Source organism: Rhododendron vialii, chromosome 6a (genome assembly GCF_030253575.1).
Source record: "Rhododendron vialii isolate Sample 1 chromosome 6a, ASM3025357v1".
Taxonomy (NCBI): Eukaryota; Viridiplantae; Streptophyta; class Magnoliopsida; order Ericales; family Ericaceae; genus Rhododendron; species Rhododendron vialii.
The window spans coordinates 8,935,488-8,954,051 of NC_080562.1; the positions used below are offsets into that span (position 1 = coordinate 8,935,488).

The 18,564-nt window shown below is 38.3% G+C and overlaps 1 protein-coding gene across 1 annotated transcript; it reads left to right on the plus strand.

Moving 5' to 3' along the window:
- The first annotated feature begins 1,792 nt into the window (after nucleotides 1–1,792).
- On the plus strand, nucleotides 1,793–4,125 carry LOC131329266 (EPIDERMAL PATTERNING FACTOR-like protein 2). Its single transcript, XM_058362362.1, has 3 exons — nucleotides 1,793–2,582; nucleotides 2,664–2,716; nucleotides 3,697–4,125. Exons 1-3 carry the CDS (start codon nucleotides 2,471–2,473, stop codon nucleotides 3,973–3,975), a joined length of 444 nt encoding a protein of 147 aa, XP_058218345.1. The 5' UTR covers nucleotides 1,793–2,470; the 3' UTR covers nucleotides 3,976–4,125.
- The last annotated feature ends 14,439 nt before the right edge of the window (nucleotides 4,126–18,564 follow it).

Here is an 18,564-nt window from a genome sequence, read left to right on the forward strand (position 1 = left end):
TTATGTTTTAAGCAAGTAAAAATTGTTACATAATTAATAATTACGGATCCCGTGCATAGCACGCAGTTACCGCGGCTACTTTAAGTGTACTGGTATATGCGTACCCCATTAAGAGCAAGTACATCAGTCTCGGCATATGAGATATATTCGGTAAAATAGAGAAGGAAACCCACAAAATCAAATTGCACCAGAATAGCAAAAAGCCAAGGTAAAATAGCTTTTACGGAACAGCTCGGTACTAATACCGAGACACTGTTCATCTACATTCCCTTAAACAATTGTTTCTCTCACCTCCTCCCTCTCTTCTTTCTCTCTCTCTCTCTCTCTCTCTCTCTCTCAAATTGAATAATGGAATATTTTATAATAGTTTATAAGAAAAAGGAGAATAATAGAGAGGATTGATGTGAAATTGAAAGAATTTTAAATAGGTAAATGAAACAAATAGATTATTGAATAACTAAAATACATACTTCATTTGTTGGTGTACATGCTCTAACGTGGGGCTCATAACCTATCTATAACCTATCTAAGTACTTCATCAAATTCAGAGGAGTACTATGCTTCTTAAAAGAGGATGAGGGTTTGAGTAGATATATAAGCAAGCCAAAATTCTCTTAAAACACATTTCAGAGGAACTAGCTAGCAGCTAGCTAGTGCTACTGCAGCCTAGTATAGCTACGTACGTAAACCCTAGGCCTAGCCAGAATGACACCACCATCTTTCTGGGAAAAAAATATTCATGAGTACCACCTACACATGCAGATGCAGTACTCTCTCTCTCTCTCTCTCTGGGGGGTGAAAGATTTGGCGTGCTCAACTGAAATTGCTTGTGCGCACACACATGATAAGTGTAGCTAAAATAATTGGACTGGTGTACTCCTCATCATTTTTTTTGAGGGCCTAGTAGTACTTGAGAGTTTGTTGGGTTTATTTTTGGGGTTTTTTTAAAAGTTTTTTGATATTTGACATGGATTACTTTTAGAAATTTGTTGAGAAAACATGTCAAGAATTATGTTCATTACATATCGAATGAGAAGATTAGATCAAAACTTATTTTTCTAACGACAAAGTTGATCATTTTGGACAGATAAAATGACCGACGACTGTTACGAACGGTGTTGAATCGCTAGTTTTAGAAGATGATATGCCTTGTACGGTTTTCGAAACAAATATGCCGATGGTTAATCTATTTTATTGTCCAACAAGCTCAAAACAATGAGTAACTACGAGCATTAAAGCCGAACTAAACACCTAACAAAAGATAGTTCACACTACTCTCTCTGAGTTCCTTGTCAACACTAGAGTGAGATCTACAAGATATATTCAAAGGGTCCTTTTATTGACGGTTTACTGGATAGTGGATAAATTTAAAGAAAAAGAATCATACACTTTTTACTAAACTTTCAAAACTTTAATAGATACTTCTTTTACATAATACTACTCCAGTATTTTAGTGTATTTGTTCTACCTTAATATGACAGCTTAATAGACTGTTTTTTAGTATCTTCAAGTTTATAAATAGAATATTAAGCTTCACATAATATAACTCATCTACAAAATGAAATGGCTCGGTGATAAAGGTCTGGAACTCAGGAGTTCTGAGATTTCATTTTTAAAATCTCCCAGATATTATTAACTTTTTTGAAGCCAATTCATACGAGGTTTTACCTGTCTAGGCTCCTGCTAATGGACGATTGGATTTATAATCACCATAACTTATTGAGATATGCGTAAACACATCTCAGTTATAAAAAAAAATACATATGGAATGAAAGAATGTTTTAGCCCCAACAAGAAGAGGGGATACAAAAGTGGAGGGGACAATTTGAGTGACAAATGAAAGAAGAGGAAAAAGAAAAAACCCCATAGCCCTATAAACCAGCCGTCCCCATCATCTGAATTTCACAGTCTCCACGTTGGGATTTCTTCTCCTAGACACTAGAGAGAGAGAGTAGTGTTTTTTGTTCTATTTCTTGCTTGTATTTTCTGCCCGTTTCCTCTCTCAGATCAGGTTGGTTACTGGTGCAGTAGTTTCTAACAGTGATTACTCCCTTTTGCTTTTCTGTACGCATACAGGTAGCCTTTTCCTCAGTGGCCGTGTTCGTGAAACGAGGCCGAGAGAGGTTAAATTTTCCCATTCTCTGGGCTCTTGTTAAGTTCCTTTCTCTCTGTTTTGAGAAAAAAGCCCTGCCTCCAGTCTTTTTGCCCCTCCTCTTTTCTATCTCTATCTCTATCATTTAAAACAGCGTAAGTCCATAGATTTGATTTTCAAAAGCTACTCTCATCTCTCTGCATACTTTTTCCCCTCTCTCATAGTCCTTTTCTACTTTCTTTGTTCTGTTTTTTCTTTGTTCTTTTTGGATTTATAAACCCTTTCTGCTCATTCCCATTTCTACCCAACACTCCAGCTCCATAGAAATCATTTCATCTCTCTCTCTCTCTCTCTCTCTCTCTCTCTCTGTATTCACAAATGGGTTGGGCTCAAAATTGTGGATGCTGCCACAGAAATCAAAAGCTGATCTTTCCGTTGATCTCTCTGTTGATCTTATCGAGCTTGACTAACGCCGGATACATGGTTGAAGGTAATCAAGTGGTTCAATTTAACGTTTATCTATAAAAATACAGAGAATTTTTTCCCCCCCCTTACATTTTCGTTTCCGCAGGTAGAACAATTTCCAAGCTTTTTCACTCTGCTTCTCAAGTAGACCATGCTCCGGTAACTTCCCCTTAATGTCTTCTTCTTGTACCTGTTTTCTCTTCTTCATTATTCGCGATATCGGTTAAGCGTCTGCATTGTCCATAGTAATTGTCCCGAACAGTCCAACGATTTTCTACAGTCAATTTTCTGTAGAATCCGTGCTTGTGAGATATCTCCCGTAACTATTGAAAACATGTTCGTAGTTACCGGAGAGAATCCGTTTCCTTCTATTCTATATATCCTTTGATGGGTATTGACAGAAAATCATACAACCTCACATTTTTTTTTTTTGGCTAAAAATTGTCAGTTCGCATAGCATTAGTGAAATGAGCAATGCTAGAAACACAGATTTCAGAACTAAACTTCGAACACAACTGCAATCAAAGCTGGGCGATATACGTGGGCTCACATACATCAGACGACTCCTAGCACAATTGTTTCCCGGAAGTTGTGTTCGTGAACTTCATCCTAGCGAAATTGCCATCACTACCACATTATTATGTCTAATTTAAAGCTTCATGTGCTTTTTTGGTACTCTCTCCCTTCCCATTTTTAGTCTCTTTTTGAGGATTTCGACCATATAAGAGAACATAATCATGTCTAATATCCATATTTTTTCATTATATCCTTCAATCATTGTTTTTTTAAATTTGGTCTTGCTATTGTCAGCTTAGTGGGTTGACGATAAGCACATTACAAAACAGGAAACGTATTTCTATGTATTTTTTATATCCTTTAATATACATTCACACACTTATTATTGTCAACCTATTGGATTGATTTTAGAATTTTCCTTTTAAATTTTATTGAGTTCTACAAATTTAAAGTAGTAGAAGGGTAAAATAGAATTTTCATTAACTATAATCCTTTTCGTTAGGAAGTGAGACAATATTTTGGGATAGCAAAACATGCCAACTGAGACTAAAAAAATAGGGACTGAGGAAGTATATATGATCATCTACAAATATTTTCACACTTTTTTTGTCTCTTATTTGCAGAAGGGAATTAGGGAAGAGAAGGTGGTTGTGCCGGTGGCCGGAGTGGGCAGAAGAAGGGCGTTGATAGGGTCGAGGCCGCCGAGATGTGATAGAAAGTGCAGTTCTTGTGGGCACTGTGAAGCAATCCAAGTTCCAATTGTACCCCTGCTCAGAAACCATAACAACATGCATGCCACTCCGATTAGAAGCTCAATTGCGTCTTCGAGAGGCGATTATATCTCCAACTACAAGCCCATTTGCTGGAAGTGCAAATGCGGGGACTTCATTTTCGATCCCTGATCATTGTAATTAATTTTTTTGCCTTTCTTTTCCTACTTTTTTTGTCAAAAAAAAAAAAAAAAAAAGGAAAGGAAAGAGATGTAACTGGTTTTCTTGCATGTTTGTGCGTAGAGTGGTCAATTAATATCTCATGTATGATTTTTGCCAAAAGGTTTCCTTTTTTGCCCACCCTTTGAATTCAACATGATTTTCCCAATTTCCATCACAAGCTATGGTATACACTCGGGGTAAGCGTGTGAACGGCCGTGGGAGAGGCTGTAGGAATTAGTCTGAGGTACGCGCAAGCTGGCTCAATTCATCCCAATATGTGCTTCATTACATTTTTTGCTATTTATATATTGAAGATAAATTACTTTTGAGTATAATTGTTTTTGAAATTGATAGAGATGTTTAAACTAGTGTAAGTAGAGTAAAAAATAAATAATGTATGGAAGAGTTTCCAAAAAGGAAAAACAATATGGGAAAGAGGGAATAATAGATAGTAACCGAGAATTGGTAACCGAATTGCCAAATGATTTGCGTATTCTACAAACAATAAGGAGATATATGAGTGTGAACCAGTTTCATCCGCAAAAATAGTCAGAATGTGTCGATTGTCAAGTCAAAGTTAAGTTTTTTTCCAAAAAAAACACTTGTTTTACAACACTTTTTAGAAATTGCCTTTTTGTGTTTTTTTTTTCTTTCCCGATCCGAACGGTCTTTTTGTTTATCCAGTAATTTTTTTGTGAGGATCGAGTTTTTCCCAAAAAAGGAGAAGAAGGGTTTATGACTTTTTCCGTTTCTTTATCTTTAAAATGGATATTTTTTCCCCTCGTGTGATAATAATGGGGCATGAATATCGTATAATAAGATATGACGATTACGATGTGTATTACGAATATCGTATTTTAAAAGATATGACGATTAAAATGTGTATTACGATAAGATATATTTTCATTTAGAGGTAAATCCCACCAAATATATTCGTACACAGGCTGGCAAACCATGTAGCCTCTGGAGGGAGGGAGAGACATATATAGGACAATTTGTTTTATGTATCAGATGTATTACAGAAACACTACAGTCACCGACCGGGAGGGTCGGTGACCAGCCACCGACCCCGTGTGGGGTCCACTCCGGGCCCCGCACGAATGATCCGAGCCGCTCAATAATTTTTTTTAAAAAAAACTGAGTGGGCCATTTGCGAAATAAGCTCAATCCGATGTGTGTATGTGCTCGATCCGAGCCGTTCCAAAATCAGATGATCCGAGCCGTTCAAAAATAAAAGTTTGGAACGAGCACGTACGCACATCGGATTGAGCTTATTTCTCACTTGGCCCACTCGGTTTTTTAAAAAAAAATTATTGAGCGGCTCGGATCATTCGTGGGGGGCCCAGAGTGGACCCCACACGAGGTCGGTGACTGTAGCACTGCTGGATGTATTATTGGTTTTGGAAGTGATATACAGGACTGTGACGACATACACACACATGTAAGCAGTCTGGCTCTCACGAGGATCGCTTCATTTTAATAAAATGCAGACCTCCCTTTTCCGATCGAATTTCAATAATCCGAGCCGCTCAATGTGTTTAGAACGTGATTTTAAGAGTATCCGGAAGGAGTCAGGAAAAAAAATGATCGGGAAGGGCTTCATCCGAGCAGTTTTTGTTTATTTTTTATCGAACGGTTCAAACAAAAACTGCTCGGATGAAGCCCTTTCCGATCATTTTTTTGCCAATTTCTTGCAAGTGCCCTTAAAATCACGTTCTGAATACATTAAGCGACTCGGATTGATCGGAAAATGAAAAAAATGAGAAAATCTACATTTTAATTAAAATACAGACTCTCTCATTTGAGACTGACAGTACATATAAGTATCTTTACAATTAATATGGCAGAGGGAGAAGAGTGATGTGAGAGAGAGAGCAGTACTGGGGGAATCATCAAAGGGGCCACTGCCCTCTCTCCTTAAGAGTCAGTGGGGTTGGTTAGAGGGTCGCAGTGCTGGTTCTGATTTTGCGTATCAAACAAGATGATTTCAGATTCCAGAAAGGACTCCTCGATGCCATAAACAAACACCTCATCTCTCACCACCCCACTGTTCCAATAGGGCCCGTGTGATGGTACGTCTTTCTTGATCAGAAGGGTTTGGAATTAGGGGCGCCTCGTGTGGTGTGGGAATTTTTTTCAATCTAACCCGATCTATTTAGTTTTTTGTGTTATCATATCGTGTCACAATTGCATGTGTTCCGTGTCAAAAAATAGCCGACTCTAATCCGTTAATTTCGTATAGTGTTCTTGTATTGGGTGAGAAATTCACTCTGTAGTACTAAAAAGTACTTCCTCCGTTCCAATTTGTTTATTCTTTTCTGACTTTTTGAAAACATTTGACCTTTAAAAAAATTATATATAATTTTTAATTTGAATATTTTTAATATGCAATATGAATTTTGTTTGATAGATCTCAATTAATTTTATTATACAAAATCTTCAAAATCATAAATAAATAAAAAACATTATAAAATATAAGATATAAATATATTTTTGAAAGATACAAATTTTGACAATTTGACAAATAAATTGGGACGGAGTGAATAACGTGTATCGTTCTTAGGACTCTCCGTATGTAAAGTCAATTCTCTCGAGACACTCCATATCTATCTAATTACATTTTGAGTCCAATCAAAGATAAAGTATTGTGCTAAAGACCTGCTACATCTTCCAAATATTTCGCCATAGTTAGAGCAATCGAACCAATTCTTGTACGATTTCGAATGGAACTTTTTTATTGGCAAGAAGAAAGAATTGCAATCCGCATTCCATAACCAAATTTACCCGATATGGAGGCCGTCAAATTGCGCTTTGAGTTCTTATTTTTAGCTCTCACAATATTCTGTATGATTTAGAATGTTCTTAAAAGATTTTACGTACACTTGCATTTTTGCTCACGCATACTAACACACGCGCATTACAAAACTTAGATTTAGGCTAAAAAAAGGTTCACTAAGTACCAAGATTATATGGTCAAAAAACGAAGTCCTGAGATAAGGGTTCTTTAATTCAAATTTTGGATTTACTGTATAGCTCGTCTATTGCAAAATGAGAGTTGCTATTATCACATGTCGTAAACACAGTCGATCGTCGCCAGCCTCCAAACCCAAAACCGGATTGAAGGTTTGAGCTTGTAATTGTTGTTTTCATTAATAAACTTTGTCCAAAGCCCCTTCATTCTTTTCATAAATGAGTATGACAAAACGATGACAAAGGTGATACATATCATACGAACAATGGTACAACCACACCTATTTTACACACTCAAGTACATATCTACTCATAAGCGTGTGGAGTCTGGCTTCACACATTGTGCCCTGCAATACTTGAGTTAACAAGTTTTTTCGTAAATCACTCTACCTACTATACCCTAATACTTGACGGTTTCACTTGAACTTGTCAAAAATTTGTTTGGATTCTTAATCTGTAAATTCGAATTATTACAAAGCATTAAAATCATTAAAAAAAATATTAGTAGAAGTTATACAAAGAGAGATGCTAGGGGCATATCAGTTGTGCACACCTAAACTACATAATGCGAATTGCATGGGCGCAAGTATAAGCGTCAAATAATCTTATAGGAATATCTCTATGCATTATATTTGTAAGAGCAATAGTTGAGGGCGAGAGCGTCGTGGTGCTCGAGGAGCACATCCGAGCCAACCAAAATTATGTTGGACGGTTCAGGTTAAAACACGTACTCATAGTAATTGAGTTTAGCTGAACTGCGGTGTCTTTTCTCGAATGAACTGAGGTGATAATTGAGTTCAATAAATGGCACTGAAAGAAAGAATGGGATGCAAACGTGATAGACAAGGCTCAATAGCTTCACAAGTCTATTCATGGTAGGAATTTTTTCTGATCTCTTCTTTCTCTGTTTTTTGTGGAGTACTATTTCTATTCCACCATCCATCAATCTATCTACAATCCGACATGATATGATGGGGTTCTGTTCTTTTTATGGTAAAACTTCCTCTTCTGTCAATCGCCCATCGCACAGTATCAGTAGTTACCAATTCCACACACTCCGATATTTCTTGCCAATTGAGGGAGGGGTGCCAATTGTAGATTCGGGGACGCTACCAAGCACTCTGTTAAGCGAATGCATTGTGCATCCGAATCATCTTTTTCAGCTTTTCGGATTAAAAAACAAACTCTTCCGGGGTTAACTCTTTTTTGAAAGAGCTTATTTTTAATTTGAACCATTAATTGTCAAGATAGATGGTCTAAATGCGCTTGGCAGCATCTTAGGGTTCGGCAAGTTGTACCTATTCTTCTTCTCTCTCTTTTATTTTTTATTTTTTATTTTTGTTTTCTTCCCGTTGCTAAAATAGTGAGTAAAAAAGTTACGTTTACATATTCAATTAAAGGTAAATATTTGGATTAAATTTTAAAGGGCAAATTTCACTGACCTCCCCTGAGGTTTCTGAAATATCACTGACCTCCCTTGCTTTTGCTGACAATGTCAAGCCCTCCCCCAGTCGTTAACTTGCATCAGATGGCGTTAACTGATGTGTTTAAAAGACCAGAATACCCCCTATAACAATGCCTGAGTAATTGTGCAGGGCACTTTTTCATATTATCTTTCACAAATATTAGTCAATTGTAATTACGAATCCATCAGATCAAAAACTAAATACACATCGTAACGGAAGTAATTGGTTGTTTTCTTAAGAGAATTGAAGCAAATGTTTAACCCATTTCCCTCTTTTTGAATTTGCATTAGATTCGATTAATCATCCTTTTTGGCGAGATGAGTAAAAAATAAAATGTCATTACCGAAAGCAACAAAAATAAAAAAATTTATTGAGACGAAAAAAATACCAAACAGCTAGCATTGTTAATATTTTAACTATCTTATGAGTTTTTTCAAATTGCGGTCGACATTTTTTTATTATGTTTGTCGAGACAGACTATTAATCTTAAAAATTATGATAAAACCCTCAATAAAAATTTACAAAAAGTAAAAAATACTAAACAAAACATTTAGGAAGAATGGCCCAATAGATGAACTTGATGGAGAAAACTAGCATAGAAAAGAGAATCATAATACTTCTCCGGGCCACTATCTACTATTATTTTTTTATTATTACCACCATTTTTTTTTATAATTCAGATATTTGGATTAGTTTATACGCATCTTAACTAACCTTGGGGGTTCAATCCTACCACCCATTTGCACAGAGCCCAATTAAAGCCAAAACAAAACTCCATATCGACTAACCCCAAAGGAGTTGATAACACCTGAGAGATTCCGAACCCGTAATCTTACGAAGGAGTAGTAAATCTCTAAGTCTAGTTTTAACTACTGAGACAACCTATTGGGCTTTATTTTACCATTATTATTTGACTAATGGCATCCAGCACCTCCGCTACCATTATTTCAATATCAACCGGTAATGGTATACATTTTTATCACATGCATTACGCAACCAATCTCTATAACCACATTCTCCTCTCCCTCTGGTGTTTTTTTTTTTTGTAATATCTTTTCATTGAGCTTTTCCATATTAAGGGGGGTATCAACGTGGAGCAATCGCAGCACAAAGGTCCAACACAATTGGGACTATAATTGAGCAAACTCAGTCTCTCCTATTCCTGCATCATTCATTTTTCTATTCCCGAACTTAGAAACAAGTAAATCCAATCACCCACCTCATTTCGTCGCCGCGGGTGATTTCCTCTTTCAATTTGCACAAGCAAAGACTCATACGCATCTACCACCCCAATCTCCGTGACAAGGCACAACCCACCGATCTTGCTTTGAAATCATTCAAGTCAAAGCCCGTTGAAAATCAAACGTAGCTTCCAAAATTGGGAAATGCGTCGATGAATTCTTGGTACTTGTTTGTCTATTTTTTTTCACTTGCAGTCGACGAATCGACTAAGAGTTGTTGCGTGTGTGTGTGCTGAAATGTGGGTGTTTGTGGTGGTGGAGTTTGGTTCCTTGCCGTATTTCAGGACTTCTCTGGAAGCAAACTTAATGAAGTGAATGGAGATGAAAGAAGAATAACAAAATGGACTTTATTATTCTTCAGAATAAAAGTCGATCGACGGTGGGAACACAATCGAACAGACAATTACGTTACAAGCTACTCCTAGAGCAAGAAATGTAAAGTACAGATAAAAGTAGAAGCCTTTGGGCGATTGATTGGGGTCTGTAACTGTCTTCAATTCTTGTATTTATAATGTGTGTAGCTTCGACTTGAAATTCAAATCAAATGGAATTCCCTCCTTTGGTTTGAATTGGGCGGTTACTTCTCCATGATCTCACACGTTCCCAATGTTGTAATTGTTTCAACTACCTGTATTAACTGTCTTGTCCACGATCTGCCTGTAACTTATGCTCTGAAATGTGTTCCGGAGTTGAATATTAACCGTCGATCAGTCCACTTGATTTTTCTTAATAGGCTTCACATTGCATTTAAATGAACTAGTCTAAAACGTGCTGACATGTGTAACATTTTGACCCAGTCGATCATATTAGACTAAATTACCAAATTATGGTGTAAACAATGCTCCCTATTTACCTGAGTTAAGGATTAACTCGGGTAAATAATCCCTTAGTAAATCATCGCCTATATAAAGCAGAGTACTTTAAATTTTATGGCACGAATTTGAGTTTCTTCTCACACCAAAACCCTGAAGCAGCCCAATCCCGAATGGCATCGAAATCCAAATTGAAGGTTTCAAGCAATCCTGTTGAAGATCCGACTACCGAGTCAGTAACGGAGGACTCTCTTCGATTTCCTAATTCGTACCGAAATGGAATTAACCAGAACACCCAAGTTCTGATTCTCGACGATAACGTCAGTTCTCACTGTATATTGGGTCCAGTTTTTTCGTCGGCCATTCCGAATGGCCTTCCAGAAGTTTACCCTGTGGTGGAACGTGATCCATTTCTTCTACAGCTTCCAACGCTTGAATGGTCAGGCTGGGGTAAGAACACTTACCTTCGTTCCTGGCCTTATACCGTCGAAATGGGATGGGTAGATTGGGTAAGGAGTATGATGAAGTTTCTTTTCGAGGATTGGAAGATAATGGGAATTCGTGAGACAATCGAACTCTCACAATTTCCATTAGAAATGAACTCTGAACTTCTAACCGCTGCCGCTTGTTTCTGGTCCAAATCATCCAATGCCCTAATTTTGCATTGTGGTTTATTATCTCCAACAGTTTTGGATATTTCTCATTTGACTGGCCTTCCTTCCTTAGGCCGTGAGGTAAATGCTCTCCTTTCTCCTGATCCATATGATCCCCCGTTTATTGTTCCATCATCTGGGGTTAGTTATTCAAAATGGTTAAAGACTCACTATAGAGCCAAAGCATTTGGACCTTGTTTCCATGAGAAAGTTGCATTTTATCTATTTTGGATTTGTAGATTTCTTATGGTAGTTCCTGGGCTTAGGGTTACCAAAGAATATCTCAATTTGGCCGTTTGTTTGGCTCAAGTAAAAAGGTTGGCCCTTGCTCCATTCATTCTAAGATCCTTATATAAAGGCCTGTTTATCTTTGTTGACAAGAAGATAGCAGACTCTTGTGGTGGTCCTTTTTGGATTTTCCAAGCTTGGTTGTATGCATATTTTCCTCAACTGAAACCTAAGCTAAATAATCCTCTTCGATCAGATGAAGCCTTGTAAACATGTCGTAGCTATGCTGAACATTTCTTAGGTTTTCTGACTCAAATAGAGGAATCATCCTTTCAAAGGTATTTTACTTTCTTCTACGAAGATAAAAGAAAGAATTGGCATGTTTTCTATCCAATCGGTAAATTCGAATATGTCTCGGTTAAGGCCATATTTTGAGGACATTCCATCAGCCTCTCCTCAACTAGTAGAGAAAATGACACATTCCAAGCGGTTATTCTGGGCTAGCATCATCCTTCCAAGGCTTATCCCAGTCGGTTTTGCCCTGAATAACACTCCTTTTGGGAATTGTAGTTTTGAAAATTATTCTCCCTGTCAATTTGCTAGACAATTTGGCCTTTCACAAGGCATTCCCATGCCTTTCGTTTATCCAAAAATTGCTGAGATGGCTTTAAGCAGGCTAACGATTAAGGCTAAGGACTCGCAAATGATATCCTTGATGGTTAGCAATTTTCACCATCGTGTGAAAGCCTTTAAGTTTACTGATTTCAAGACCAATGGTGGGACCTCGCTCGCCTTTGATGAATGGTGGTCGACTATGAAAGCCCTTTACTTCAGTGCTTCACTTTCGGATTGCCGGTACAAACTTGACCCGGAATACAACCATCTTTAGGACAAGGCTGGTAAGCAAAACTGTTCATTGGATTTCAATTCAATTAGTTATTCTTCTACTAACATTGTTTCCTTAGCAGAGGAAACAGCTCGACTGCCTGATGAGCCTTCCAAGGCCGTTGTGCCCCATGCAGAAGTAGTCATTCCCATATCATCTGTACCAAGTGGGAATACCAGGAAAAGAAAAGCAGAATCAATCAAGGACTCTGAAACCGGGCCAAGAACGCAGACTCTCAGAATCAAGTCGGGTGTTCTGAGCCAGAAAGTTTCTAAAAGCCTTTCCATTGATAGACCCAAAAGACAGGTTGACGAAGTCTCTACCCCAACGAAGCAATCGACGAGAAAGCACACCAAGAAACAAAATTTGAGTGATAAAGGATTGACTCCAAGGGTACACTTTCACCTTTTCTCTATTGATTCATGCTCTTTCGTAAGCCTTTATATTCTCATCTTTTCTTTCTTTTACAGAAAGGTAAGGGAACAAAAATCGTGAATGCCTTTGAAGAAATGGAGGAGGATGAAAATTCTTCGAAATCCTCACAAATTCAGAAGTCTTCCCTTTCAGTAGGAAATACGGTTGACACTGAATTGGCGATTGACCAATTCAAGTTTTTCGATACAGCAGTATCAGATCCTTTGGATCAAGCTGATTGGTTACCAGAATTGCAGGAAAAACTTCTACATCAAGAAAATCCTTTGCTGCAGGACGACAATTCCCTTCTACAAATTGGTGAGGGCACGGTTTTGATGCCAGTTGATACTGAGCTTGATGTACATACCAACCAACAATGCGTTGACACAACAAACCAGCTTGAATTAGATTCAACCAATGCTAAACCTAGGCATGATGCTTAACCAAAGCTCAGAAAAACCACTGTTGACCCAACTTCTCAGCAAGCCCACAAGATTGATTTGAATCAGCAGGGTGACAGTATGGAGGATTTGGCTTCCCCTCGGATGACGGATGTGCCTAATTTAGAGGCTCCACCAGCACTAAACGAAAAGGAGTTGGAAAAGAAGGGACCATTAGAGGGTCCCGTTCACATTGCCCAAACCAGTCCTAACAAAAGAGGTGGTCAGGGTGCAGAAGATGTAGCCTCTAGTCCTTCTGGTAATCAAGTTATATCACCAGCAGATGTGAATAATCCTAACCCTGTAGGTATTCCAAAGGCTCTTGCTTTAAATACATCCCCTCGTTCAGTGAACAAGGCTACAACAAATCCCGTAGGCATGGAGAATTCGGCTCAGGTTAAGTCTTCAAGTGATTCGTTAGACCATCTGATGAAAGAAATAGAGTCGACTTCTCAAGCCTTTCGATCTCTAACTGAGGTTTCAGAATCCAGTAGTTCCTTCTTTTTCCTCCAGTTTAGTGAAGAAACTCAAAAAGAAATTCAAGGTTTCTTTGACTTCTTACAACTTCCTTTTGAAGAATTGATGATGGCGAAGTCTACAGAATTCAGTGCCTGTGTTGAATCTTTGTCTCAAAGGCATGTCTTTCCCCTCAGGGAACAAATTATTTTGGAAAACTATGCATCATCACTGGGTGAAAACATTAGCCTTTTTCGGTATTATCAAAAAGAGATAAGCCAAAAGCAGGAGTTGATTGGTAACCTTTCCACCCTAACGGTTAAGTTATCGACTATGCATACTGATGCTTCAACTTTGAAGTCGAGACTTGTGGCCATCGATCAGGAAGAACGGGAATTGTTACATCGACTAGGCCAATTGCAATCTAAGAAAGAACATCTTCTTGTAACAGCAAACCAACTTGATAAGGACTTCAAACGTCTAGCAGAAGAAGGCAAAGGAATTTCAGTCCATGTTTCCGCCGCTCGTGAGGACTTACAAAGGAATAAAATTAAATGTGATGAACTTGTAACTAAATGAGAGGCTTTTAAGTCTTCTTTTCTTCATGAGTGACTGATGTTAGTTTTGCAGTCATCGACTAGCTTTATCAGTACAAAATTGTAAATACTGTTTGCTTTTTGTTACCTTTCAGCAGGTGACATGCCAAAAAACTATGAATGACAATCGAATGGGTGTTAGGCCTTCAATGGCCCTTCTCTTACTTCTTGTTCGGAATGACTATCCCGTTACAAAATTTTGTGAATGCTCAAATTAAGGAATAAACCCACATAATTGGTTCGTATCCCTCTTACATACAATTAAATGCAATTCACACGATCAAAACTCTTGATCCCTATATATCTGGATCGTGGGCGCCTATAATCATGGCATCACCACGTCATGATTCATGGCGACGTTTCCCTTCTACTTTTAGGGAACATGCATAGTAATTAATGACGGTTAAGTACAGCAAATGATGTCGTTCTGCAGTAAACTAACCGCCTTACCTTGGAAAACAACAATTGAGTGCACAGTACCCCTATCAGTTGTCACGTCTTTTAATTTTCCCTCGGGGCAACTGCCCACAACCCACGTCTTTAGACCTTCTTTGGCCTATAAATACCAACACTGAGTACAGGATCCAACCACTTGTGTTTCTACGTAATGGCTAACAACAGTTCTTCTACTCCTCTTTCTGCCCAAATCACTCCTGTTCACATCAAGCAGTTAGCCACTGAACTCTCATGGGCTCTAATGGAAGATCACAACGAGTGTAAACGAAAGACTCAAGTTATCCACGATCGAGTGGAGGGTATGGCACTTCGTATGTAGAAGATGGAGTCTGCCATTAAACTCGTGATGGCAAATTGGGACACCATCGACTACAAGCCTCCTCCAATCGATCATGCTGACATCAGGTCCTCTATGGCTAGCACCTCTGGTCAGTGGAAAGAATGGCCTATGTTGGGAGGTATTGCCGAACAGATAAAGTAATAACCAAGCACGTGATACGAGAGATCACGGGTTAAACCACCATGAGCGGTGGTCGGCGATACGAACAAATGGCATGAGAGGTCATTGGCGTAAACTGACTGTACGGCAAGAAGAGACATACCGTTATATTGGTCCAAATAGTTAAACAAGGACCAAGTTACACGTAAAGTAACTAGGTCCAGGTAGTTTGTTCGGCTACGAGATAGCCGAACAAGGAAAGAGCTCCAATTAAAGAGTGAGAGCAGAGGGAATACTCTAGAAGATTCCAGAGAAGTCATGTCCCGTAAAAGGAATGAGATCCCGAAGAAATATAATCTAGAAAAGATACCCAACGAGAATGGGATGTTCAGCCAGTTATGGAAAAGGGTCTTAAAAGGACTCTTTAGTAATAAACTGATAAGGGAACGAGAATCCAAGATATCCAGGATTTCCTATACGAGTTAGGAACCCTAGGGTAACAGGGATGCTTGGGCAGCAAGCATACGCAAATCTATAAATATAAGGTAAACCTAGAGGCAAAAGGTACGCAGTTTACTACGATCTAATCTTGTTCCTACTGATAATTAGGGTTTCTATAGTACGTGATACTTACTTTGGCATCGGAGGGCCTTTGCCACAAGAGGCAAAGGTGCACTCATTCCTTGTTTGTTTTGCAGATTAGGGTACCGACGACGAATTAGGGTTCCGGTAAAAAGGCACGAATAAGCCGTAGCAATCCAAGTTGATCCGAAGCATCAATTGTTTTCATCCCCCTACAGCCTAAAGAATAGGCCTTCTTTTGTGGGGTAGTCCTGATGTCGATTTTAGTATTTTCCTTTCTAGATCTCGTTTGAGATCTTTTTCTTTTGTGGTTAGGTCCCTGCAGGGATCTTTTTTTTACTAGGTTCCCGTTTTGGGTTCCTTTTTTTTTTTTTTGTTAGATCCTTCATGGGATCTTTTTTTTTTGTTTATTGACTGCCTCTTGTAGTGCTGCCCTACCCATGGGTAGCTTTTGACTATGGTATAAATATGTTTGTTTTAACTCATGTTTTCCCACATAGACGAAAAATAATGCTTTAAATACTTACCATTAATAGTTCTTTCGTGAAGAACCCCTTCGATTGATTCTAAATGATATGCACCTCCTCGTAAGATTCGAGCAATACGGAAAGGACCTTCCCAATTTGGAGACCATTTTCCAAATCTTCCCTTCTTTCTTTTTGAATCGATTGGAAGAATTGTTTTCCAAACTAAGTCTCTGACTGCAAAAGATTTTTGTTTCACTCTTTTGTTGTAAGCCCATTCCACTCTTTTCTTTTGGGCTTGAATTTGGTTCAGGGCATGTAACCTTTTTTCTTCCAAACCATCGATGTCCAAATACATTGCCTCCTCATATTGCAAGTTTGGATCATAATGACATGCCACCCTTAACGATTGAACATTAATTTCGACTGGCAAAACTGCTGCGTGCCCGTAAACTAGTTCAAAAGGATTTACCCTAGTACTCTCTCTTTGTGATGTTCTATATGCCCACAACACTTTAGGCAACAGATCATGTCATTCTCTTGGGTTATCATCGATTACCTTTACCAAGGTATTCTTTATAATTTTATTGGTTGATTCGACTTGCCCATTAGCTTGGGCATAGTACGGAATGGAATTCAAGATCTGTATTCCATACTTTTGTGCATATTGGATAACTTCTCTACCATTGAATATGGATGCCTGATCAACAGTAATGGTTTCAAGAATCCCAAATCTACATAAAAGATATTCCTCAATAAAGTCAATCACTTGTTTCTGTGAAACGCCTTTTAAAGGTATTGCCTCTGTCCATTTTGTGAAATAATCAGTAGCTACTACAACAAATTGGTGCTGTAATGAAGATGCTGGGTGGGTTTCTCCTATCATATCGACCGCCCAACCACTGAACGGCCAAGGTTTAATAATCGATTGCAATTGATGAGCAGGTATCCTTTGAATAGGTCCATGCTTTTGACATTGCTGGCAGCCTTTAGCATACTGAATGCAATCAGCCCGAATGGTTGGCTAATAATATCCGTGTCTCTTAATTTACCATCTCATTTTATCACCAGCTTGATGGGCACCACAGGTTCCTTCATGGACCTCTCCCATGATTCTCATCGATTGGTCTTTGCTGGCACACAACAATAGTAGGCCATCAGAAGTTCTTCTATACAAATCACATCCTAGCAAAACATAATTGACGGATCTGCATTTGACAATCCTTTCTGCTTTCTCATTAGGATTTATCAAATAGTTTTTTTATTGGAACCATCCAATCATCAGAAACATCAATTACTAATACGTCCAATCGGTTCTTCTCCCTTTCCATTGAGAAGGGTAAAAACCTTTTTTGAATTCTGATTATTTTCTCAGTGTCCCCTTTAGGAATTTCAACTCCTGAGGCTGCTTGAGCCATTTGATTGGCTTCACCATTTTGAAGTTTCAAAATATGTTGAAAATGTATCTCATCAAAGTTTTGAGCAAGACATCGAACTTTTTCAAGCTGCAAATTCAATAAGGGGTGATAACACTTATAATGCCCTGTAATTTGTCGAATGATCAACTGTGAATCCCCAGAGACTTTCAAATATCGTATATTCAAATCTTTTGTTATTTCCAAGCCTATGATTAAGGCCTCGTATTCTGCTTGATTGTTTATTAGAACTTTATTCTCATTGAGTTGGAAAGAGAACTGGAACATTTCTCCTTTTGGAGATGTCAAGACAACACCTGCCCCAACTCCATTGTCTGTTTTTGAACCATCAAAAGATAATTTCCAAGGTTTAAGCTCCACAAAATGCACCTCGAAGGTATCTTCTTCCAAAGGTAGATTTGGATGCTCAGATAGGAAATCGGCCAAAGCCTGTCCTTTCACTGCCTTTTGAGGCACGTATTCAAAGTTATACTCGATTAAGGCTAATATCCATTTCCCTTGTCTTCCCCTTAAAATGGGCCTAGACAAGATGTACTTTATTATATTTGTTTGGGAAATGATCTTTACCCTGGCTGGCAAAAGGTAATGCCTCAATTTAATTGCTGAAAAATATAATGCCAAACAAATCTTTTCAACACATGAATATCTACCCTCACAATCATTTAACCTTCTTCTTAGGTAGTAAATTGACTGCTCTCGGCCTTGTTCATTATCCTGAGCTAACAAACTTGCAATTGATTAGTGTGTCGCTGATATATATAGCTTCAGTGGTTTTCCATTTATTGGGGGCATCAGAACAGGAGGCGTCACCAATGATTATTTTAAAATATCAAAAGCTTTCTGATGCTCTTGTTCCCATTTGAAATCCTTTTCTGACTTCAATTTTAACAACGGGGAGAATGCCATTGTTTTTCCAGATAGATTGGCAATAAATCTTCGAAGAAAATTAATCTTTCCTAAGAACTGTTGGAGCTCTTCTTTATTGGTTGGGGCTTGTGCTTTCAAAATAGCATCAGCTTT